The sequence below is a fragment of the Poecilia formosa genome, unplaced genomic scaffold, assembly GCF_000485575.1.
Source record: "Poecilia formosa unplaced genomic scaffold, Poecilia_formosa-5.1.2 Scaffold395, whole genome shotgun sequence".
In the NCBI taxonomy this organism is placed as follows: Eukaryota; Metazoa; Chordata; class Actinopteri; order Cyprinodontiformes; family Poeciliidae; genus Poecilia; species Poecilia formosa.
In genome coordinates, this window is record NW_006800334.1 from 356,416 (window position 1) to 383,495 (window position 27,080).

Genomic DNA, 27,080 nt, shown 5'->3' on the forward strand with positions numbered 1-27,080 from the left:
TTTCTGAACATCGAGTTCAGGTCTAAAAAGTAACGTAATAACATCTCTGGAGTCAAAAAGCATTTAAAGCGCTAATCTCACGACAGGTCTCGTACATGTATTGTTAAATCCTGACAGTAATCAGTCCGATAACAGTTTCACTGACAGCTGGTGAAATACATGTTTCGCTCCCGTGGGGACACACCGTGTGATGGCACGCCGACTGACATGCTGCGGATTAAAAGCATTCCTACTTTTTACCCAGAGAGTGAGCGCGAAAGGTCAGAGTTGGCTTGCAGATGTTCCGTTTCTCTCTCTCTGAACTCAACAGACATAAAATGTATAGACTTTGTAGTCAAACTTATATCACAGGAATTGATCAGTTGATGGAATAAAGTTGTGACGCTACAGCGAATAACTAAATGAGTAGCTTCAGGAATTTTAACCACAAAATTGCGCAAATTGAAGCCACGAAAATAAATTTGATTATTGGAAACATGCCAATTTTTTATTTTTTATTTTTTATTTTTTTTGGGGGGGGGGGGAAGTAAAGTATGACGTAATTTTTCAGCCAGATCAAAATAAATGTATTTCACAAAACTGCAATGGAAACTTTTTTTTTCTCACATCACACCAGTCAGGCGATCAACAGCCGGATGCTACTACTGGTGAAAACCACAAAGACGACGACAGGAAGTGGTACAAAATGGTGGTTTGTTTTTGTTTTTCTCTTCTGTAAATTTTCCACAAAATGGCTCATATGTAACCACTCTACTCTACGGGGTTTGTCGCGCCAACGCCTGAATGAAACGCCGACAGCTGATAGGTGATGAGAGCTTGAGCAGTGGCTGAATTATAAAAAATATTTAGAATATAGACAACGATTTGCACACATTTGTAGTGGAAACACAGCTGCAGACTTAAAGCTAAGTGTTGTGCTAGTTTTTCTATAACTACTTGTGAAAAAATGGGATGACTTGTTGGCATGCCCCGAGGGAGCGCTAAAACAAAACTTTCTCCTATCTATTTGCACGTCCAGTATGAATATATAAATATATATATATATTTATATGCGGGCGCTCTTTGTGGCTTGCAGAAGGTACGTTATCCAATCTTTGCCGCTACAGGAAAGGCTGATTGTTTATTTTCATTGTTGTTTGAGAAATTGTTTAGCATTTTCCCCCACAGCCCTGCATTCCCGTATGCGCAAGCAGAACACAACCATCATAACAACGAAGAAGCCCGTATCTTATAGGTCCCCGTTCTCTCAACGTTAGAGCTCAGAAAGGGCCAACGTACGCCACACTCTGGTCGACCAGAACCTTATCTGGGCCGACTCTGTAGGTATGGAAAGGCAGGTCCAGACGTATTCCCCATTACCTACAGACATGAGAGTTAAGCACGTATGTGCTATGAAGGCCTGTGAAACAGCCCAGCCAGACATGTGAACATGAAAGTGTTTGGACAGTGAAGTATGAGCAAACAGCACGGATTGATTGGTACATCATGGCTTTAAGCTTAAAGGCGAATAACCGGGTAATTCCAGTTGACAAGAGCCTAAGATGTGATGATAAGTGTGAAGACGGAGGAATCCACGTGAGCCTTCGTTAACCAGCGTGTTGATTCGCGTTTTGCATGTGGACATGTATGCAAAGTATGATTGGATTTTTGCTTTTGGCCTCTTACGGTACCTTGCAAAAAAACTTCAATGTTTTTCGTTGGCGGTTTTGCGACTGAATAAGGAATATCTAAACTGATAGCCTTCCATAAAATCCAATGTAAGCAATTGAGTTTAGAAGTGATATCTGAAGGTCAGATATTTTATTAGAGAGCATTAGAGAACGAACAGCATCCTGAAGATCAAGGAATACAGCAGGAGAATCTGCCTACAGGGAAACTGTCACACATTTCACACATCAGTAGTCATCAATCATATTCACGAAATGGCAGCAAGAAGGAAGTTATTGTTAAAACAAGAAAAGATTTCAGGACTTGAGTTGTTGAAGTCTGCCTCGTATTTCTCTCTCTTAGCAGCGGGAGCAAATGTCTTCCCTCGGGTGCTGGTTTAGCATCGGTTTCCCGATACAATGCATCAGTTTCAGCTGCGGGTGTGGACAGGAGGGAACTGAATGCGGATCAGTGCATCTCCACCCTTCTCAGGTGGAGGCCGGATTACGTCCCACAACAAAGGGTTTTGGATCAAACCAAAAACCCCCCCTGATGTGAATGGACTTGCTCTGATTGGACGATCGATGAGTCAGAAAATAGGCTTTGAAACGAATAGGAAAATCTGAAATGTACTTTATAGGCGTTTGGTGACTAAGCATCCAATCATTTGGGCGTCCAAACCCTGTCTTTGTTTTTGCAGCTATCTTTATCTGCTTGTCTTTGTCCCAGAGGTTTAATCTCTTTTGCTCGACTGTAGTTCCTTCTGTTCTCTGCTCACTGTTGCCCTATTTTTGTCGAAAGTAGAGGGAATTGGGATCGTAAAGAAGAAAGTCAGACCGCCACTGATGACATTTCTCCTCCTCTCTCCCCTTTTCCCTCCCTTCTCTGTCCAAAGCTCACTTTCGCTTTGCAGGGAGTTTGTCCCCCCTTTTTTTTTGCCCCAGTCTGCTGGAGGGGGAGTTGTAATAGTCGCAATTATCATTCAAAGACTTCGGCCTCGACCGATTTATTTTCTTTTCAGTTCTTTAAATTCCTGAAGGAAACTTCAGTTAAAGTAAGTAGGATAAAGAAGTGCAGGTGGCGCTAATGTAGCAACAGCTTGTCTGAGGGTTGAACTGAAGTTAAGATTAATGCAATAAGGAATAAATCAATTAACTGCATGACAAATGTAAACAAGCTCGATCATTTCCATTTGTATAGCTGGTTGTTTTTCTCCTGTGTCTCTTTCTATGAGACTGGATGACATCAATCATCTACCAGTTCCAGCTAGCTCCTTTTTTGAACGACAGTTCTGTTTACAGTGACTTCATAATTATTTTTATTTGTTTGTTTAGAATATTTAAAATGTTTTCCAGTTCCAGTGTTAAATGTTTGCTATAAATAAGTTTATTGATCTTTGAGAGGCGTACTTGCATTGTTATACCATTACCATCATGTTACTTTAAAATGGTCTCAAAACAACAATATTATCGTTTTTCGCAATAACTTACAGAATAACAGAATATGTTAAAGTTACAGGCCTTCTTGCTCAATTTCTGCATTTTTTGTGTGCCGTGTTGCTGGCCTTTCTCTGTTTTTGTTTTTTGTTTTTTGTTTTTTCATTTCTCTTCTCACAGATAAACCGGTTATGATGCTAACAGAATAATTTAGATGAATAACAGCTGAAAAGCCGTTTGAACCAGGTGTTCTTCAGATAGTTTCTTGCAGAATGAAGTTACTTGGGTTTAAACCTCTGTTGATGTTTACTTGGAGTAAAGTTGCTATGTAACTGTTAAGTGATGAGGAAAATAAATCATTATTTGTCTGCACTAGAAATGTGATTCCAGTGGCAGCGTTATTTTTCAAAGATATTCTTTAGGACCTCACATTGAGGGCCACACTTTCCCAGGCCCCTTGTCAGGACCCAGTCGACCAGCTGATGATTTCTAACGAGAGCTGCTTGACCTTTATTAATTAAGCTTATGGGCACTAGGACCACTGAGCTGATAAGCCCCCCACGCTCTGTCCTCATCCACCCTGACCTCCATCATGCGTCGTCCCACCACAACCAACCTGCCGTCCTTTATATTATTATAAAATCAGGAAAGGAAATGTTCAAGTTGTCCTCATAGGACAAGTTTTAAATATTTATGAAAGTGTTGAGGCATGTATACCAAAAATGACCAAAAGGACAGATCTCTTCCCCTCCTTCTGGCCCTTCAACCTCGGACCAAAACACCAAATGTGGGTTTTTTGAAGTTTTAAGAGCCTCATGTATGTAAGCTTATTTCACTCTCACAAGGCAGCTTATAAAAGCTCTTTCTTTGGTGCTCTGGTGTGAAACCTTTGGATGATGTTCCACAGCTATCTGAGGAATGCCACCCATTGAACTTAATGCTAATCTGCAGTTCATGTGGGGTTTAGAAGGCAATAAGTCTGTCTTAAAAAACAGGGTGGATCAGAACATTGGTCCTTCTTACTTAATATGGGAAGTCACTTCACTTCATCTAATGAGAGGTTTCAGAGAAATTGTTTTTTTTTTTTTACCTAATATATCAATCAATATAAGACCAAGTAACAAATAGATGTGTAATATAATGTCTTGAATGTTGGCTGCAGTGCCTTCTAGTGGCATAAATAGCAGATTGCAACCAGCTCAATACTGCATCTCGATTTTCCAACAGTGGTCACAAAAAGAGAAATGATTGCAACTGTACTTTGATTTGCATCATGAAATAATTGGGAATTGTTATATTTTTCCATAAATTACATTCAAATAAAAATGTTTGCCTAAGTACCTGAGTTTTAGACTAACTATAAAACATATTTTGTAGATAAGACTATTAAAAGGTCTTTCTAAATTTTCGCTACGCTTGAAATATCAATAGTTATAAATTATTTTAGTTTAGCTTTTACTTTTAAGGCTAATATAAATGCAAAAGCAACTTTTTGTGGGAATAATTTGAGATTTATCTGAGTTTTTACATAACTGTTTATTGTTAATTTAAAATTCCATTGCATGATTATAATGAAACTCACTAAAATTGAGCATGTATTTTTTTTTATTATTTTTTTACATCTTTTACAGGCATTTTTATTTGTTTGTAATATTAAAAGTGTGTCATTCAGTCACATTCCTTTTCTTCTTTTATCTAAACAACCCTGTTTTTAATCTTTTAACCTTTTCCTTCTCAAACCCTGGTCATCTGTGGGCATATTTCTTGTGATTCTTTCAGGTTTCCCTGGCATGTTGTTATTTAGTGTAAAATACAATAGAAATTGTCAAAATTTAGCAATAGAAATGGTCAAAATACAAAGAGAGGAAAGATTTTTTAGCTGATTTAATTAATCCCTTCTTTTTACCTCTTAGCTTATTATTTAGTTAGAAGGCACCATTATCTTTTTTGTCTATTCAAAATAATTTTGCAGCTGGAGTTACTAGGCCTACATGACCTGCTAGCTTGCTAGCTAGCTAGCTTGCTAACTTGAATGTGTACGATGTGCTGCACTGTTAGAAAGGAGAAGGTGGTAAGTGCTTAGCTGAAAAGTGGTTGTTTAATGGTGGAGAGCTTTAGGGGTTTGGTCTTGAGGGCTCCTGGACATCAAAATACACCGAAATGCAACAAATATTTTTTAAAGATGTCCTTCAGATAAACTTTAGATTTTGCTTCTGATTCTGACTCTGGTTCTAGACACTTTTTGATTCAGTTACTGATTAGCTGGTAAAGTCGAGCACTACAAGAAAAAGTCTACTGTCATTGCTGGAAGAGAAAAGTAAGATCAGATAAAAGAAATTGTAAAAAAAACAAACAAACACCTTTCTATCTTAAAATCAAGTTAGCTCATCAAATTAGCATACAGACTTTCTAAATGTGAATCAGTGAACAGATTTTTTTTATTGCTGTATTTAGATAATTGTGAAGTTTTGGGAAGTGCCTTGGTGAAAAGTTACATTGATTTATTTCCTTTTTTTTTTCTTCTTCTTCTTCTCACAGGGTGGAAAGTCTGATGAACCGTGTGCAGGCCTGGACTGCAGCAGAGGGTGCAAGTGCTTCCCAGAGAAAGGCAGCAGGGTGAGTCGGCTGCATGATCGCTGAAATCAAGCTCTGTGCCAAAAAACAGAGAACATAACGTTAGCACAAACAATACTTAACCTCTGCCCTCATTTTATAGAGTATAAAGTTGAAATATTTTCATTTTTAATCATTCGCCGAGCACGACTTAAAATCAGACATTGTAATTAGCCGCGTAATGTGATGTTTCATCAGAGCAGCAGACATATAAATGCAACAAAGTAAAATTAAGCTCATATTAAGAATAATCTTGTGGTGGTGAAGCCTTTTACTCATGTTGATGGTATTTCGTCTCTGTCATAGCTAATCTAGGTAATTACAGAACAATTAAATTATGTGGCTAACATTAAATTCCTGCAGTTTTTACTATGTTACCCCCCTCCCCCATCTTCAGATTGCCTGATAACTATTTTAGATTTTGACTTTTGAACCTGTGTGCTTGAATGCACAAATATTTGTGGTTTATTGAAATATTAGATGGCAGGAATTGGTTAATTGTTTCCCCCGAAGGGCATTAATTTAATTTATAAACAATACAAAACCACAGCGCCTTGTTTTAATCTTAGATTGTGCTTTTAGATTGTGTTTTTAGCAAGTTGGGGTACTTTATCTCCACTTAACCCCCCTCAGGCTCACATTTACATTCTTATCCATTTTCATCAGGTTTGCATCTTGTCTGCAAACATGAACGTTTGGTCTGTGTTAGTCTATAAAATGCATGTTTCAACAATCCCTCTCTGTGCGCCACAACGGGGTTCCTGCAGGAGAGGGAATAGGATCAAATCAGGATGTGTAGCTGCAGGCAAGGAATTAATTTTCTTGTCAATCCCATCAGACAATTAACATCAAACCGTCACCAGTAACATCAAAACAAAGCTCTGCCGATTCCTCGTTGGCGGATCGTGCTCTGCAAGATGCGCACAAACCTCCCGACTGTCGGCCCTGATGTCCTTTCGGGAGCAGCAATCAGAGCGCTCCACTCTGCTGATTTACGTCTGAAACTCGCTGTGACGCCAACATTTTCTGGATGCTTTGTGGTTTGGTTCAAATATAAGATATAAATTCTCACGTATCGACAAGCTCCCAAACATGTGTGTCACCAGGTCACGGTGCGAGTTATAGAGGCAAAAGTTCCTCCGAGATCGAAAAGAGATTAGAAAAGCATCTTACCGAGTTCGGCCTCAGCAATCACCCTCCAGCAGCTTTCTGCCCATTATTAACTCAGTCTTGTTTACACTCCACCGAAAACGGGAAGGGTTTTATTGTCACTAATTACATTTTTGAATCCTTGGAAACAGTGAGGCCAGATTTTGATTTAATATTCGTTTAACTTTACCGACATATTTCTTCCGGCGGGAAAGAATATATTTGTATGGTAAAATAAGTGCAGCACATTTCAGCAAAGAAGAACCATTTTATTTAATTTAATTTGCAGGAGCGTGACCCAAATTGCATACCCATTGGAAACTGTGAGCGGGTTGAAAGATTCAAGGCTATGCACCATTCCAAGTGTTTCTTGCTGAAAAGTCAAGAAAGGGGCGTAAGATCTTATCTGAATGTCTTTGAGTTCCAGTGACCACACCTCCCAGGCTTTGGTAGGAGGTCAAAAGTGACACCTGCGCTGACGAGGTTGACGGTGCGAGAGGTGAAAGAAAGATACCAGGGTTCACCCGAAGGCCACCGGCGGTTCCTGCCGGTGGCAACATCTCAAGGCAGACGGTCAAACAGACCCTGCGTCTTCTGGATTCCATGAAAACGGACAAAAGAGGAAACCATTTCCTTGAGCTAGGTAGAAAAAAAGAACTTTGCAAACTTTCATCTGGACAGAGGAGGAGATTGTTCTTTGGTTTGGTGGGCACATGACACTAAAATAGATTTGTTTGGCCACAGTTATGCAGCCATATTTACAGCGTGTCGATGCCCAACAGGATAGACAACCGAATTAAAAGAACTACATCAAGATTCTCAACGATGTCCTTCAGGATTCTGCTGAGAAACTTGTCCTGATTGATGGTTTAGTGACCCAAAACACACAGCTGGTGTGGTAGCGTAATGGCTTGTGGACTATTAAGTGGTCCACTAAATGTTTCAAATATTAAGCTTCAAATTAAGTTTGAAGCAGCCCAGCCAGAGTCCTGACTTGGATTTAATGGGGAATCTGCGGAGGGAGTTAAAGATTGGGCTAAAAGCACGAATACTTTACAACCTCAAATATTTTGGAGTTCATTGCGAAAGGTGAAAGGTCATCGACACCAGTGGAGACATGCAGAAAGCCAAGAAAGGCTTTTCAAATCATTATAGACAGCTGCACACATGATTTTGATTTGTGTGTGTTTTTTTTAGTATAAATGTAAAGAAAATCAGAAAAACGTCTTTTTACCATTTGGTGACACAGATCTCTTGGGTCTTGAGTGAAACAGAATAACCTTTGGGTGTATCAATAATTTTGGACTTAACTCTACGTAGTACTGAGCTAAATTCCTGAACATGTGATTTTTAAAATAAGTTTTTCCTTTAATTCCCTCTTTCCTGCCTTCTACCTATTTGGGAAGCAGCAAATCCATCCACAAAGACATTCCTTTCCTTGGTCTCCATATTAACGTGTCTGGCCTTTGCAAACTGCTCCCCCCCCTTTCCTAACTTAAAAGTAGCGATGTCTCGATATCACTGGAAACGCGAGACTTCTGTCTTTACCCTAAAACCAGACTAAAACCAGACTAAGTGTAAGCTTCACACTGTTGCTCGCTCCCCCCCTTTAGCTCGGATCTAAACAACAATTACTGTCTGACACAGAAGCCTACACTTACTTCCCGACTACTGTACACCATTTTAGCTAAATAACATAGTGACGAGCGCCTCATTACGCTCAGGTATCTATAGGTAAATGATCAGGTAACACTTGCTGGCTCTGCTCAGGCCTCCTGTTGGGCCTAAATGACACGGCCGCAACTACATTACATTCTTTAACTGTTATTGTTGGGAGTCCCGTCAGGGCTGAGGTGCTTATTTGTCTCTTTTCAGTTTTACTTTTGTAGTTGGACCATGGAGAAGGTAGGTGTGTTCTTAATCATGGCTGTTAACGCCACTGAAGTCCGCAGGTGGGACGGAGTTAAAGGGCTCTATGCCACACAGGTCCTGAGTCAACAACAGCTCAGTGTTATTGATTCGGATTAAAGCTGCAGTGTGTAACTTTTATAAAGAATACGCTCCTTACATGTTTGTTTAAACTTTCACCATGCAGTGACAGTTTATGAGAGAGATAATCTGTGAAAATATCAGTCTCCTCCACCTCTTCCCTGAGCTGCTATCGGTGTGTGAAGAAATCCTGGCCAACAACAACCAATCAGAGCCAGGAAGAAGGTCTTACCGCTGTCAATCAACTTCATGTACTCGCTGCTGAATGTGCTAATGGCAGAGAAACAACTCACCGTCACAGGGAAAGGGTTTATTTGCCTAGTAGCCTTGGCATTCACAACATGCTACGCTAGCTGCAGCATAACATGGCCACACACACACGATTGTGATTGATAGCCATAAGACCCGCCTCCTGGCTCTGATTGGTTGGTTCTCGTTGGTAATGGAAACACTGAAGGAGAAGGAAGAGGAGCTAAATGTTGTCACAGATTGTCTCATGACATATTGACAGCTTCAGCGAATATGTAAAAAAAAAACAAGAAAGTTCATAAAAGTTACACACTGCAGCTTTAAAGATGGTCTGTAGAGGGATCAGTCATTTACAAAAACTCAAATCATAGCGTGTCGATTGCTCCTTCGTAAGATATGCACAGGTTTAGGATGGTTAAATCACATGACCCTTAGAAAGCTTGTGCCTTCTAGTTACTTTTGCTTCTGCTGAATTATCGCCCTCCGTCTTAAAGTCGGAGAACATTGATTGACGTGCGATTGTCGACGATACGGTCAACATCCATCTTCTGGATCACAATTTATTGGTCAATTGTTTTCTGATTCATCTTTAAGCAATCACCCTCATTGTTTTTTTTGTTTTGTTTTGTTTTTATAAGGAGACACAGATTAATTACAGGCCTCCTATCATGCAGAGGTGTGTTGGCAGGATATCTTGGCATTCCAACCAAAACATCTGCTAATGTTTGAGATCCATCAGGATCTGACAGGCTAACTGAAGAAGTACAAACGCTGTCACACAAGATTGAAGTGAAGTTTTGTTTATCCCCGAGGGAGAACTTTTATCTTTTTGCTACCAACACTTTAGCATCTTTTTTTTTTTTTTTTACGTGAATAGCTTATTGGAGATCACAAATTTATGGCTCTTCTCACGTCAGCTCCAGGTTTATTACCACAGCACTTCCACACCCGTGGTAGTTAGCTAAACTCCTGCGGAAAATCTTTTCATGTAACAAATAATGTCAGTGATGTATACAATGTATAATAAAGCAATGAAACAACAAAACATGGGTGAAATACAAGCTAATATTTTCTGCACAATTGTATTAAAAAAAAGTCATTTTTTCCAGTATTTTTATTAGTAGAGAGAAGAATTTATGACTCCATTAATTACAGCAAGTTGTCCAGGTTCTGAAGCTACAAACCAAACCCAGATCACCACGCTGCCACTACCATGTATCTGTTATTTTCCTAATACCAGTGTTAGTTTAAGTTGAAATGTAAATGGAAACGTGTTTATTCTCCAGTTTCATTTTATTTGAAGCTTTACTTTAGTCTTCTATAAACCCCTCATGCTATTGTTATTATTACATAATGTTATATGTACTTGGTTAAGTCAAATCCCAACAAATAAATGCAAAATAACTGCCCCGTTTTTTGTTTTTTTTTTGTTAGCCTATTGATTATATACAAAAAACATGTTTCTCGATGGCACAATTAATTTTCTTCACTCCCCGCCCCCCAGTTTTCAGTCTTATTGGTTTTTCCTGTAGTTTTGACAATTTGCCAAACTTTACCTCTACCACACCATAAAAAGACAGAGAAAATTACTAGTTTGCAAGCTGTTATTTAAAAATGACGTGAACTGGAATCGCAGCACCTTTATTTGATTGAAAAGAAACAGCGTTGTGATTTTTATTTTATTTTGTTTTCCCATTTAAATTTTTTTCTCCCGTGACATTTCTGCGTCACGGTGTCTGCAGGTGTTTAGGATGTCTGGCTGTGCCAACAACTCTTCAGGGCATTGCTGTCCCATCTTGAGCTTAGTTCTGGGCAGCCTTGGCATGCAGAGGCATAAACTGGAAATATTTCCTCCAGCCATTTCATAAGGGAGATGAAAATAATGGAAAGAGCAACTGCCTTGTGTTAACATAGCATATAAAACCGCCTCTTGTAACCCAACATTAGTGGCTTTCTGGTTGTTTTCTAACAGCTTCAGTTGAAAAGACTGCAGATGTCACGATTTAAGCGGGTTAACTGTAATAGTTGCGCATGTTTAACGGCGTTAATTTCCCCTGGAAACTTTGCGGTAAGCTAGGTTCCTGTCCAGCCTTGTTTGTCACAGCTCTACTTGGTCTACACATCTCAGTCATGGTTCTAAATCCAGCTGTGCTGCAACGCAGTATCAGGGCCTCGCCAAGAAAATAAAAACGTAGATAAAATTACGACAATAAAGTCATAAAATTACAAGAGTGAAGTCATAAATTTGAAGGATAAAGACACAACATTAGGAAAATAAAGTTTTATGAGAATACAGTCGAAAAATGCATCAAAATAATACGGCAATAAAATGGTAGTGTTAGGTAAAAGTCATATTAGAGCTTTATTCTTGTAATATTTCTACTTTATTCTCAAAATATTATGATTGTTTTTCACGTTATGACTTTATTCTCGTCATTTTATTTATTTTTTTCTTAGTATGCCATAATACTCTGTAGTGCTGTGCAAAGCCATAGGTGAGATGTTTTTTAAGTAATATCTTCACTTATGAAAATCAACGCACGTCTGCAATAAAACTGCATGTTTTATTGATTTTACCATTTTTAAGCCAAGATTAAAGCAAATGGGCCTCTCACTCATTATCTACATATTCCTCTGGAAACCTGATCAACCTGAAAACATATCAGTTATAAAAAGCCTTTCGCTGCATTATGTAGATCTTCATGGTGCATGCGAGTTTTCTTAAAACCATGTATTACTTTCAAATGGGGAACGAATAGAGAAGTGACCACTATAGATGTAAAAAGTATTTAGCATTACATTTTGCATGCAGAAGTGTATAAATATTGTGTATCCCAGTCCATACGGTGACTGTGTAGAAAGTGACCCACATATGAGCAAGAGGCAGGCCAGCAGACACAAAAATGTAAGTCTCATTCACCGGGGCCCAGACAACAAAAGCGGCTGTGGAGTAAAGGCCGAACAGACTGGGGAAGTGGGCTGCCTGCACCTTCTAAAATAAGACTCAGGTAAAGCGATAGTGGATGTGTGTCTCGGTGGAATGAGAACATAAGAAACGAGGGATGAAAGCCCCTCAAAGGGCCTCGCGATGAAAGACCGCGTCTTTCTGCCCCTGAATTCCTCTACTTTAATCCTGAAGCAGGTAGACCGGGAAGAAGAAGAAGGAAAAAAAGCGGAAGAAGAAAAAGTTGCTTTGGGTAGCTTAAAAGAAGAGGGGACAGGCCGGCAGCGTGCCTTTTGTGTCAAACCGGCCGAGAGGAGAGAAGGGGAGATAAGGTGACACTGACCCAATTGTTTGTGTTTAAGCCCTATGCAAAAATGTAGGCAGAGGAATGAAGCCAGAACAGGGACTGCTGGGGAAGATAATTTTAACTCCCAAATAAATGTGTTGTCAAAACCGCAACACGCAGCTTCCTGGATGGAGGAAAAGGGCAGTAGTTCCTCCTGCACCACCCTAAAACGTCTTACAACAACAGCATTGACAATTCTTGGCATTTTAAACTATCTTTCAGAGCAACAGAGAACTTCTTAGTTCTTTCAATTAATTCATTAAGATATGTCTGTGAGGATTTGATCACTATTTACAAAGCCTGTCCGCATATAAAATACTTTTATTCATTTAAAGTCTATTTTGGTTCTTCTCAAACCTGACTTTTCAGTAGTTTATTTCTAAAACCTTCTAAACATCGACAATTATTACATATTTTTTCTATTCTGAACTATCTTGCTTAACTGGCCTCAAATAAACAGACTCTACTTCCTAAAACAGCTCATGCAGATCTAGAAGAATTTGATAGTTTGGATATTAGCTCAATTGGAAGTTTGAGGTAATTCCTGATTTTGACTCCACTTGGAGCTGCAACTAACTTCCAACCTCGATGGTGAATGACCTTTGAACTCACTGTCTTCATTAGAGACTTTTTAAGGGAAAAACGTGATGCAGAAATGGAAAGGATTAGCCCTGCTGACTTCTCAAGAGGCAACTTTAGATAATGCCAAAACTATGTCGCCAGATCAGGGGTCCTTAAATCCAGCCCTCAAGGGAAGGTGTCTGGCAACTTTTCGACAGGTCCCAGGTCCGATACATATGAATCAAATGGCTGGATTACCTCCTCAGTGCAGTCAAGCCCTCCAGAGTCTTCCTAATGGTCTCATTGTTCGACTCAGTTGTGTTGAAGCAGAGATGCATCTAAAAGTTACCGGACTTTGGCCCTTGAGGCCTGGATTTAAAGACACCTGGTCTAGACGGTATTTCCAAGCAATCTCACCTTGATCTAGAGCAGGGGCCGAACTCCAGCAACCTTTAAATGGGATTCCTCTGAAATACACCTGGGTCAGGTAATTAGGTCATCACCAGGACTGTGTGGAATATCATTATTCTCTGAGGAGGTGTTCTTACAGTTTGACTGTGTTGTGTTTGACCAGGGACAAAAGTTGCAGGACATCGTCCTTTGAGAACTGGAGTGTGACATTGCTGATCTGGATTAAACGGTTTGGGCATTAGATCAAGAGACACCTTGATCTAATGTCTTCACCATCTTATCTTGCAGTAGAGGTTCTTGATCTTGACAAAATTATTTTTACATTATATCAAGAGTCATCAGGGTCTAGTGTCCAAACAATCTCCTCTCTGCAACAACTTTCAAACGAAAGGGTGAATGAAAACTGAAAACCCCAAAAATTACATCTTAATTAAGCACTCACAATGCTTTATGATTGATATCAGCATTCAAAGAAAACAACTTAAGAACTCTTATGAAACTCACTAGATAATTTTACATTGGTGGTCTGCATGCTTCAACTTGGCCCAAAATACCAATATTCCCCAATCACGCACTCATTTTTTATACTCTCAGATTTTGGCTCAGGGTTGTGATTAGTAGTGTATTTATTTCAGTAGTCAGTAACACACTGAGGACAGATTGGCAACCAGTCTTGTGGTCAAAATGCGGATGCACATCCAGAGAATTCATGCCAATTAAACAGAGAACCCCTGTCAATTATCCGGCTACTCTGGATAATTGACAGGAATTTGAACTGAATTTGAACACATGCTCATGTTTTATCATGTTCTGTGTTTTGGAGGGTGTTGCAAATGCAGAATACCTTCGCTGTCTTAGTTTGAAACCAGAGTGATGGGTTAAAGGACAGCGAGGGATACACAACGATAGACCATGAAGGCTTCATCAGCACCTACCCACCTACACTCAGAGACTTAGATTGTGTACATGGATGTTAACTTTGATCTTACACGTACAGTATGTTGGACCACTCTGTCCCTTTTCATGTCTGCTACTCTTTAATGTGCTGCTTTTGTTGCCTTTGAGCTTGTTTGGGTTTGAGCCCTTCCACCAGCCTCTATAGGTGTGCTTCTCTGGCATGTATGCTGATGTACCTACAGGCCAGATAGTCTGACAGGACAGGACAGACTTATCAACGGTAGCCTGTCACCCAAGCATTTCACTTCCCAACACATACACACACACACATGAACGCTCACACCCACACCCACTGGTGGGCCCCCGATGGCATTTTATCGGGCGCTCCCTCCTTTTTGATGCTCAAATGGGGTTAAAATATGTTGGGGGCAGGGAGATTTGTTTAGGCTTCATCTGAAGAGACTCTCACACACACGATACTGTAGTAAAGGTAGAGCAGCCTCTTGTCGTCTGTAGAGGCCCCCTGAGAAATCCTCCCTTATGTTGCAGTCGGAGCTTAAATGCAAGCTTTGAACTTCTCGGTGGACGCTGATGTCCTTATTTAGATAGACACAAAACCCCACCGTAGTCATAGCTGCACTTCTTTCCTCCAAGTCCAAAGCCCAGTGTTTAGGTTAGAGCTAACACGAAGATCACAGAATCAGACAGGTACATCTAAGTGTGTAGCTATGCTAAATCACAGCTACACAAATTACCTTCAGAGAATCTCTTCTTCCTTTTTCATCTTCACTCACCTGCTTTGATCCTGTGATGTTGCTCTTATTTATGCCCTTCCACATAGAGGGAAATGTTGAACCGCAGGACAGAAAAGTGTGGCATGAAAGCATGAGTCCGTCTCTCCTCTCCCTCTTTGTTATGCACTATACCGCCCTCACATGGTGCCTTCAGGAACTCGTTTTTTTAACAGGAGTTTGATTTTTTCTGTTTTCTCCCACGTTGTTCAGCTGAGACTGGTTTTAGTCTGACTATGCTAGACTTTATCTGTTAAACATTAGATTAAACATATATAATGCTGCTTCTGTCTGTGATCTTTGTGTAAATACAAAGCAAGTGTATCTTAGGAAAAACAAATCTCTGTTATAGGGAATGAATTGCTTTCCAAATATCAAAGTTGAACCACCTGGTAAAATATATTCAAATATATTTTTGTTGAAACTTATGAAAGTTTCAGCAAATCATGTTTTTATGTGTAATGATAAAATAGCCCAAAATTGTTCATACCCATCTTTTCATTTCGCAAACTTCTATATCTGGAACTGGAAATGATTTGAGTGGTCCAGACTCAAATCTGATCATCTTTGCAGGAATATGCTTATTCTGAGAACACTTCAGTTGCTCTAATGAAAATAAAGATGACCTATTGATTATTAAAAAGGGTACATATAAGTTCAGCCATGGTATTTTTTGATAAAAATGTAAATAGTAGCACATCTCTTTTCCTATCAGAAACAAATCAGGTGGGAGTATGAATCTTCTGGAGCTTAACTGTGTGCTCACTGGTGTTGAGGGAGAAAAAAAAAAGTATTTCTGTGTCTAATATGTCCAGACATTTCAGCAAACCTAAATCTAGATGGTTGAGTCCTGAAAATGTCATTTTCAAGATGATCTGCATTAGTTGCTTTGTCCTTAAATCCAGAAATTAAACGTGATCGTATATACAACTGTACAGTACAAGAAAAAAAAAAATCTTCATCACGGGTGATGAATAATAAATTCATTTCAGAGTGAAATTGAAATATGTTGGGGCATATTTAAGATATGCTCCTATTTACATATCTTCTGCCACAAGATATGCCTTGTGGCAGAAATGTATACATAATCCCTTCCTCCATTTTTGCCTTGAATGTATATTCTTGTGCATTTAATCTTAATCCCACTCTACTCCTTTCAACTCCATTACACAAAAATGAGTGGAAAATTATGGAGGATGGGGGAGGTAAGGAAAAGTCTTTCATTTCTCCCATCCTCTGTCTTTTCTACACACGGCTTCTGTATAGGTGTGTTTAACTAACGCGTGGAGGAATGTGCAGAACTGATCATTACCGATTTTATAGCTTCTCAGGACTGAAGTGAGCATCGAGGCACGGTTGTTCGCCACATTTCCAGGTCGTTAACGGCGTGTCAAATAAACATTTACGAGACTTTTTTTTTTTTTTCACCTCTTCAGCAGAGGTGGCCGGCGTCGCTGGCTCGTTTCTGAACAAAACAGTCAGTGAGGTGCAATTAAACATGCAGCCGCTCACCGCTTTTCAGTAGAAGCACGCTCTGTGTGTGGCACGGCGGACGGTTAAAGTGTGGGAGTACAGAGAGTGCTTTAGGTACGAAATGCATCAGGCAGTGCATTTCTTATGTCAGGGCTGTTTATGTCTCTGATGTACACACACATACACGCCAAACGATGCACGTCGGCAGCAGGGCAACCTCAAAACTCTCCGGGAAAACCAAAACCCCGACGTACCTAAACACAGCTGGCTGGAGGTCGCCCACTCACTCGGACGTCTCGGGAAAACGAGAACACGCGTCGTCTCCTCTCGTGGAGCAAAGTGAGAAGGTTCAACTGCCGAAGTGTTTTATCTTTAGTTTCTCTTTCAAAGTCAGTCAAGAGTTTTAAAAAGTGGGCCACAGCGATCTTGGAAGCTTGAAAAACAACAAAAAATCTTCTATTGAGTGCGAGAACTCTAAAATAAATATTGGTTAACTTAAATTAACCTAAATTTATCTGGCGTATTTCATCCATGTTGCAAAGAAGCAATTTAATCGTAAAAGATAAATACTGAAAGAAAACAGGTGGTCCAGCTTAAATATATTGCCTTAAATTAAGTTTATTCAAGTGAATATTTTAAGTTTATTAAGTCTTTATGTTAAATAAAGAACGTTTTCCAAACTTAATTAATTTACACGTCAAAAATTAACACAGTTTTTTTTTTTTTAGTGCAGGAATTTAGTGGCACACAAATCAAATTTCCTACATAAATCCCTGAAGTTTGGCTGATTGACTGCTTCACTTAGCATTCATAAAAGACTGTTTTGTCTATGATAGTGTTGGGTGAACCACACAGAGATGGAGGAGGGAATACAAGAAGGCATCTTTCCTCTCTATCGCAGAACGATCTGACTTGGCCCCCGTTTATCTCCCGTATTGTTTAACTGATCCCAAAACCTCTCTGTTTCCTCCATAAACACGTGCAGCGTGTCAAAACAGCGGTTTTATCTCCTGAAAAACAGGGCAATGTCTGGGCCTGTTTTACAATAGAGAAAAAAAAATCAAAATAAAAACAATGCTTACTTACATATGGATTACATTTTTTTGATTATTTTGGTAATTATGGCTTGCAGCTAATTGGAAAATGAAAGTTTCACTCAAAAGCAATAAAGATTTTGGTAACACTTTATTTGAAGGGGTGTGCATAATAATGACATGACACTGTCAAAAACATAACATCTGTCATGAACATAAAGAAGTCTATGAATGTCTATGACAGTTGTCATGAAGTGTCATTCGGTAAATGACACTTTTAATGCAAAGTTGCTTTAAATGTTGCATTAAAAGTCCCAGCTTTGCATTATTTTGAAAATGACACTTTATTGCAAAGTTGGCATTTTTAATGGACTTTCAAGGCAACTTTTAATGCAACTTTGCATTAAAAGTGACATTATTTATCGAATGACACTTCATGACAACGTTCATAAAGACTCCAGATGTTATTTCATGTTCATGACAGTGTCATGTCAGTCTTATGCACACCCCGTCAAATAAAGTGTTACCCTTCTTTCAGATCAGATGTGATGGGATCCTATTGGCTTCAACTGGCTGCTTCATACTTGGCTGATTAAAGAATGTAACTCTTTAAAAAGCTGTTAAAATAATTTTTTACTATGGAACAGCCTTTACTAAAAAGGTAAAGAATTTGTTATAAAAGTATTACTGATTAAACTTTAGATTTAAGCTACATAATTTTTAAAGTTTAATCAGTAATGCTTTTCTAAAAGAATTATCAGATCACGATGTCTAGATTAATGTCAAGTTGTCATAACAAAGACATTTTGAATAATGTCAACTTTCTATTAAAGTGTCATAATTTACCGAATAACGCTTCATGACAACAGTCATAAACATTCATAAAGACTCCTTCATGTTCATGACAGGTGTTATGTCATGTTTATGACGGTGTCATGACAGTCTTATTCACAACCCGTCAAAGTGTTACCGAAAAAAGCAATCATTTTTGCAGATGTGGGATCCAAGGCCACCAAAACGGATCCCATCAACAAGAATGCAGAAGTTTGTTACATACATACAGAGCTGATGACATCACAAGCATGACTGGCTGTGACATCACAGAGGTTTCCTTCATCTTTGGAATGATGATGCGAGTGTTTGAGATCTCTACTACACTCACCAACCAGCCTCCTCCCCTCCCCCCATATTGAAATTGGGCAGGATGAGGGTTAATGAGGGGGGAGGGTTATACAGTGTTTAATCTTTCTGTAGACTTTTGTTCATGGCTGTTTTTTGTTGAGGCATTGCGTCTGAGGACAGTTGTCCCGTCTTTATTTGCTCTTTTTTTTTTTTTTAGTTTCGGGTAGTTGGTATGAATCAAGTATGAATCCAAGAATGTGTAGGCTACTTTGGACTGAATATTATTTTATTATTAATATTACTATCACTATTGTTGATGTTTTGATTTTTATGCTTGTTTCTGGAGTTATTGTCAAAAATAATTTCACAGAGAACAAAAAAGCAATGCGAATAGAAATTCTTTTCACAGGCATCTAATAAAAATGCAATAAATGAACATTTAACTTAAAATCTGTAGGCCTAACAGCAGCCAATCAGAGTGGAAAAAATATTCTTGTTCTGTGCCATTTTCTAGTTGTTAAATCTTGCACAAAGTGACCAAATAAAAGACGTACAACAATGCTAGTTTAAACTTTCAACTATTTGCAAAAGACTGTGGTGTGCAACATTAAAACATGGATTGAACTCAATTATATTAATCATAACTTCTCTCTGATGTTTCTGTCGGTTTCTGGTGGTGCAGCTCTGTGCTGCCTTCAGGAGAATGGGACATCAGAGTATCATCCATCAAATTTCACCCACATGTCATTTATTGTGCAAACCAGAGCTTTCAGTGGAAAACCAAAAGTTCCAGGTCCTTTTAATGCCGTACAAATATGAGACAGAAACATGGATTATATCTTTATAATCCATTGTCTGTTGATTTATAAATAGTTTTACTGGACAGAAATTAGACTGAACAAGTCTGGTTCTTAGTCAAATCCTAATGAGTCAGATTGAAAGTGTCATGGAGTCGTCAGCCTCATGACATTAACACTGACATGAAAAATAATATTGAAGAAATAAATATATAAAATAAGTAGCAACTGATTTTTAAACCAGATCGTCACCTGAGCTGCTTTTGGAGGCACATCTGGAAACGGGTCCTGGAAGTCTTAAAAGGTTTTAAAGAGCCATACATGCCAATTACATCTGCTTGTTTGGACTCAGTCGTCACCTCGGGCTGATTTTAAGGGAAGTGGGTAATGTAGACATACAGTTGCTTCAGTGTCTTTAATAAGGTTAGTTTAAGTTTCAGTGTATTTCAATGAGAAACGTCTGTTTCCTTTTGTTTTTTTTTTTGTTTTGTTTTTTTGTTTTTGGACAAAATGCTATAGAAATGTTTGTAAAAGGGCGGCAATCTGGAATTTAAATTAAAAAATAACATCCAAGAGAGTTCCATGATTAGATTCTCCCCAACCCCCAGCCCCCTCCGTCTTCACCGTCCTCCTTGCTCTGCCGCCGACCGGCAGCTGAGAAAACACTGTGACTTTATGACATCATCGCCGGGGGGGATTGGCGCCGGTCGATGAGCGCTACATGCGATTTTTCCTGTCAGGGAAAGCATCTGGATGAAAGGAGACAACAGGTTGTTGGTTTTAATGGCAGCCATCATCACAACCAGAGGGGCTGAGGAGCGGTGGGAAACTGTCTGCTGGAGCATGAAAGGAGGAGAAACGCGCAGTTTGTGGAGGGGGAAAGAAAAATGGAGCTTAAAGTTGGTTGATCTCCTTGGTTTATTCAGATATAGCACTTAATGGAGAACAACAGATCTAACATAATAAGTTTGGTTAGAATAATGTAACATACAATGCAATAAGATCCCAACCCTGTCAAATATTGCAACCACACCTCAACCTTCTTACGTTTGTGTGAGCAATTTCAAATTTAAAATTTTTTAAATCGCTTCAAATTTAAAGGAAACACATTTATAGAACGGAAAAGTAGATAAACTGATTTTTCTCTTATTGTTAGTTGTCATAATGACAGGTGGGCACTGTCTTTGCTTAATGGTCGTGAAGTTTCTGGCCTTGATAGGCAAACAAAGCCTTCATTTTTTTTTGGAACTTTGTATTTTTGGTTCAGTCTCAATGTGAGCAAGAAATAAAAAATCAACTTGAAATAAAATAATAATAAAAAGAACACCACACAGACTTCTGGTAGCTCACACTGACCAAATGTTAATGTATACAATGCGTGTAACATTAACAGTTCTTTCTCAGTTTTTTTATGCTTTTGAATCACTGAGAGGTCATTCACTATTTTAGGTTTCAGTTTTCGGATCTTTGTAAAGAATTTCTTCAGCTTAAAATCGTACCTCATCTGCAGGGCTGTTAATCCATTTCTGAAGCTTGTGCTGTATAGCTCGTTGTTGGTTGAAACCCAGGCGCAGTGTTGGGTCAGGGGTTATTTTTCCCCATGGTCTTTTTATATTAAACCATGTGACAGAAGAAAATATGCCTCCAGTTTAGATGCCATATTTGTATTGATTCCTCGTCTGTTGGCAACAGTCACAATCCCCTGTTTTGCATATTTTAGTTTGACAGTTAAGTTGTCGACATGCTGAAGCCACAATATCAGAGTGATTATAGGTGCAGCCGTGAACAGCTCTTCAGCTAGTCTTGTTCAGACAAGAAATCAAGGAATTTAGCTAAACTGCAAACCACTTACTTAAAAAAAAAACCCCATCTCATTACATATGAAGAAAGACAGCTTTATCGCAAATACTGAAGGTTGCAACCACATAGTCCCACAACAACCCCAGGAATAAGGTGGATAGAAAAAGGAACGTGTGTAATCCAAGAGTCACATTAAGTCAGCCGATTTCCTGACCTCACCTTTTTGCTGTATCTTCTGCATCTAAGTTATAGCAATTGGGTAAGTTAAAACTTAAACGCATCATCATCAGCATAGAGTTGTAGTCGGTATTGTTGTGACGGAGATGTATAAATTAAATAAATATTTTTCCCCCTCTTAAGCAGAAGGAAAATCGGATCTCTCCTTAAGCGTGTTGCTCCCATTTCCTCCCATATGTTTGCGTTGACATTAATGATATTTTTCAGGTTATGAACAAATATTTAGTTGAGTTAGTTCAAATCTATGAACCTGAGGAGTTTGTACTTTGCGCAGTGAGAATATGCAGCCACTGAAAATATGCAAACAGGATTGTTTAGATGTCCGGAGTTGTTTACCCGGGTCCCATGTTTTCTCAAACTCACGAGGTTTTGGGTCAAGTGTGAAAGCGACAGATGGGTCAGTCATACAAGGAAACTCGTAAACCTCGCAAGTCAGAGAAACACAAACTGTGAACCGCAAAGTTTTCACCGTCACTCAGTTTTACCCCCCACAGGGATAAATAGGAAATATTCCATTCGTGCGTCGTCCTTTCTTTCCTGTTTCATCGTATGGATACACAAGACATGTTTGGGTTCACTGTGTGATCAGAAGAGAACAACAAACCCAGTCAACCCAAACATTCCCATCCACCAAAGATTTACCTCTTCCTCTGTCTAACGTGTCTGGAGACAAATGAAGTGAGAAGTGTGAAGTTGTTTCTCCAGATATAGCTGTACCTGTTTCTTTTTTTTTTTTTTAATATATAATTTTTTTTCATACAAAGGAGGTTTGAGGTTCTGTTGATTCATGTGTGGGCTGTATTTGGCTCAATTCTTACTCCTCTTTTGGTGATTAAACATGCACCCAAAGACCCGGGAATTTCGCGAACCCCTCCCTCTGTTTTTTTGCCCGTCATCGTCCATAAGGGAGCATTCGGTGTGACAACCGAAATCTTACTCTTGGCACCCACCAGCCCACAGAACAATACGACTCGATTAAAAACCCTCGGGGTACGTGTTCATCTCTGTGTGAATGTGCATTCATGGACAACACACGCACACGCACACACACACACACACACCTACCGATTTTCACACGCATGGTGACCAGAATGTGTCTGTCCAAGCACTCTCGGCTATCAGGAAGTGAGCTAGGCTAGACGGGAGCTGTAAGTCCAGGGAGCTTAGCCGGCCAGAATGGGCCCCATTGTGACCTTTGTGCTGAAAGGGATTTGGGACTATAAACTGACCAGTCAGGTGGAAGGTGATGTGGGTGGAAGGTCTGGAAGAGGCGGGAAGAGACCCGACGGGCTGGCATGAAAACAGACGGGGATGCCAACCTGTGAGGGTGAGACGGATGATGTCGGAAGTCAGGGATGGGACAGACTGATCACTGATAGAACTGGCAAACATATGAGTTCAATAAAAAGCATTGTATTCAAACCATATATAGAAAATACAACTTGGGAGTGGTCTTTTGGTTAAAGCATAGCAAAATGTAGTCTGTCAGATGCTTCTGTGTATGACAAGCATACAAAAGATGTCAATGAAGATGACATTTCAAAATAATTAAACAACTGGTCAATACCTATAGTAATGTTCTTTATCTATCTTGTATCTATATCTATATCTTTCAATTTAAGAGCATTCAGACTTTGATCTAGAGCACATCAGCAAGACCACCTCCTAATGGTTGCAGAATGGTCTAGTCAAAGTCGAGGCATAAGTCTAATTGAAATGCTGCGGCTTGGTCTTGGACAGACTTGAGCATTTAGAGTATTGACACAGATCACAAACTGTAGTTTTAACTATCTATCTGCTATCCTGCGTCAAATTTATGTTGGACAGTTCAGTTCAGTCCAGATTGCAAAGTGTTGTGGAGTTGAGTTAGTCTGGATTGGTACACAGGCCAAACTTGCGTGTGATTGGACTTGTGAATCTGAACCTGTCTTCAGCATTGTCTTGTTTAATTACGTCTGGAACACACAGACAAGACAATCCAACAAGTCACATACATTATCCTCAGACGTCCAGAATGTCATAAAGAATCAAAATCTTTGAATGTAGGGAGTCTGGATTTCTTTGTCCTCTTTCAGTAGTTTTGTTCTACTGAACAGAATCAGAGCCTAGCATGAAAGCAAGTCTTCACTCTTCAACAGCCTGACCACCTCTTACTGTTTATCCAACATCAGACAAAGATGGAGCTCTAAAGGTTACCCAGGACCGGAAAGAAAGATCCTTGGAAAAGCTAAAAGCATTTTTAAAAGATGACCTCAAACTTTTGGGTATGCAGACATTTAGATGGAAGTTGCTGGAAGGCTGTTGGGATATTTACAAGATTAGCCAACGGGGAGATAAAAATGGGTGACTTTGATTGAGATTTGGACAATATACAGAGAGACATATAAAAGGGAATAAAACGAGAAGGACTTTAAATTATTCTTTAAGTGTTAAGGTAAAGCCAGCGACGGTGGAGGTAAGGTGTGAGAGAAAGTGTCTCCTGGTGGAAGCTCTGCATATTTTCTATGGGTGAAACCAGGTGTGAGTGTCAAATCTGGGCCAGACAGCTCTGGCAGGCTTCCTTTAGCTGGAACAGCCCTGTCATTATGCTTCCCTTCCTACCCCCTAAGGCCACGTGGGCTGGAAGCCGAGCCGCGGCCTCTAACTCCAAGACAAAGGACGCTAATCAGGGGTCACCGGCATTTAAAAGACAGCAGCAGTTCTGTGGTCATACATGTAAAGTTGCATTTTATGTGCTGTCATTGACGAAAAGCATGCGTGTACGCTCGTACAAGCATTTACATGCATGTCAAGCTGAATAAATCCCTTGTAAACGTCTTATAGGCTGCAGTCTTTTACATTCCTAGATAACGCATGCGGGATATCTTTGTCAGTGGAATTTATTAGCATATTTTCTTAAAAATTGAAACAAAGCTTCTTGCTGGCATGTTCCCGATTTGCATGATGACTGAACAGTGTTACGTAGATCTGAATCTGACTTTCCTTTGACCGCAGGACATACTGCCGCTCTCTCAGACTTGTTTTCATATCCTGATCCGCTTCCTCTCTCCTTACCCTGTTATATTGTTTAAAGCATGAGCTAATCGCAGGCTGTCAGTAGTCTGAGCGGTCCTGTGAATGTGTGTACCTTAGTGAGTTATTGAGTCCGGCTTCCTAATGAAGGGATTCCACTTCCTAACCTCTAATTCAGCACCTGTTTGCGCTAGTTCATTGTGTCTATGCTGCCATCTTGTGGCTGTAGTGGCGTAACTGCATTTATCAAAGAACCAAAGATTTAGAAACTTTCTTGTTTAATTTAGTTTAAAAAAAAAATAAATTTAAACACTGGTTAAACTACATTTATTAGTTTAACAAGTGTATAAAATATGAATCTCCATATTCGCACAAAATCTCAAATATCAATATCAAATTTTGGGCTTTTATAAATCTAATAAAAACACAAATTTAGAATTACAGCTTTGTTGGTACTTTTAATTAGGGCTTTCGTCTAACAATTATTTTAGTAATCTGTCTGTTAGTCTGAAAATTAATTGATAAAAAGATAAGAAATGACACATTTTACAGGCCCATTTTTCATTTAACCACTTAACCCTTTTTATACAATAATAAAAAAAACAGTAAAAGATGCAGATAAACAAATAATCCAATTATTTTTTTAAATGAGGAAATAAACATTTTACTGCCTGAATTTCAATACCTTAGTATTTCTTAAGTAAATATGAACCAGATGAAGCTAAAGCTATATCACCTGAGGGGTTTTGGCTAAATCACATTTACAGACAAAGTTTTTATTTTTATCTTAAATGCAAAATTCTATATTTTTTGTACAGTTTTGACTTAATTACTGCTATGAAAATGTTTTTTTTTGTTTTTTTTTACCAAACCGCATATTTTTCAGTTTTTTTTTTTTTTTTTTTACCAAACCACATATTTTTCAGAGTTGTCATACTCCAGTTAACGATTAATTGATTACTAAATTAGTTAACAGCCATTTGAATAATAGATTAATCACAATTAATCGTTTTGATTGAACCAGAATTTAAGCTACAATGTGGCAACATTAAGCAGTGTTTTCTCCTGCGGTCTCGCCAAACGTGCTCAATAATTATTTTTAGTCGACATGACGTGTGTGGAAAAACCTGGCCACCATTAAACAAGGTTCTATTATTTTAAAACTAAAGCAAAGAGAGTTTGACTTTTTTTTAGCGATTAACAAAGCTACAGTCTTGGTACCTGCAAATAGTATCTGTGTATTACATTGAGGCATATTGAACATCGAAGCAATTGTGAGCAAAAAAAGATTGGTGCTCATTAGTGTAATAGTTTGTTTTGAAAAAGAAAAAAAAAATTTTAAAGGAAAAAAAAAACATTTAGTTTCCTCTCCTCTTCCTTCCAGCCTCGGATTATTGTGTTGCAAATAGAATTTTTTTGGCAACACAGAATTTACCTTCAGATTCTTTGGTGCATTCGTCCCACGAGTAGCTTGAGCGCACTCACGTCTTGAGCAGAGTAGCTGTTGCAGTGCATTGTGGGATAAGTAGTGCAATTAGTGCGTAAACTACACCATGTAACTGACTGGCGAGCCATGAAGAACAGAAAAATAAAGTTTTCCGACTGAGCTGGAGAATGTGAACCATTACTTTGACTCTAATATTCATCATCTTCTCATTTGCTTCTTCCAACTTTTATTTTACAATTTTTTATATGTTCTCTGTATATTTGATGCTCAATGAGCTCATATATTCAAAATGATTGAGTTTGACTGAAGACGTCATTGCATCTGTTTTTTTTGTTTTTTTTTTCCTCAGGGTCGTCCTGGGCAAATGGGTGAGATCGGACGGCCCGGACCGGATGGGCCACAAGGGGGCATAGGGCCTCGAGGGCCTAAAGGAGAGAAGGGCCACATTGGACTTAAAGGACCATCTGGGGACAAAGGAGACAAAGTGGGTGAATCAGTGATGTATTTACATTTTATCAACAAGAAAACACAGCAATGAAAAAGTAAAAAGTTGCAACGGTTGGCAATATCTTGCCTTAAGCCTCATCTTGGATGAGATACAAACATTCGGGATGTCGGCGTGCACGCAGCTCTCCACCACTACTTTTCTTCTGCTCTGTTTTTCTAATCATTAATTAATCATGTTGTGTATTTCCTAATGCAGGGACCAATGGGAGTGCCTGGATTTCGAGGAACTGATGGAGTGCCTGTAAGTAAATCAGAAACAAACAGTCGATTTCTTTCAATGTGGTTTTGGTACGTTGGACTGAATGTCATCCCAGTTTACTCTCAGTCCAGTTTGAGCTAGCAGTGATTTTCTTGGACATTCCACGTAAAAATAAGGAAATTATGAACAACCCTGAGAATCCTCTTAACGAGATGTTCACATGGCAACAGAATGTCTTCAGTCAGAGGCTTTTTCAGAGCCGCTGTGGTACAGGCTGCTACAGATGATCCTCTCCTCCCACTGCCATCAGAATCTACAACTTTTTCAAGAACTTTGAAAAATATGAGTTTAATTTTCCTTTGGGATCAATGCAGTATTTTTGTTTTTATTCAATTGAATTGAATGTGATGTTCTGTATC

The 27,080-nt window shown here is 39.0% G+C and overlaps 1 protein-coding gene across 2 annotated transcripts in view; it reads left to right on the forward strand.

Moving 5' to 3' along the window:
- LOC103154696 (complement C1q and tumor necrosis factor-related protein 9A-like) overlaps window positions 1-26,817 on the forward strand; it is an 83,956-nt gene extending 57,139 nt beyond the window's left edge. For both annotated transcript variants that reach the window (XM_007576069.2, XM_016662909.1), the window contains exons 4-6: window positions 5,622-5,699; window positions 26,305-26,439; window positions 26,659-26,817. In XM_007576069.2, the coding sequence (XP_007576131.1) occupies window positions 5,622-5,699; window positions 26,305-26,439; window positions 26,659-26,802 (357 nt within the window). In that variant the 3' untranslated portion in view covers window positions 26,803-26,817. The remainder of the gene's footprint in view (window positions 1-5,621; window positions 5,700-26,304; window positions 26,440-26,658) is intronic.
- The last annotated feature ends 263 nt before the right edge of the window (window positions 26,818-27,080 follow it).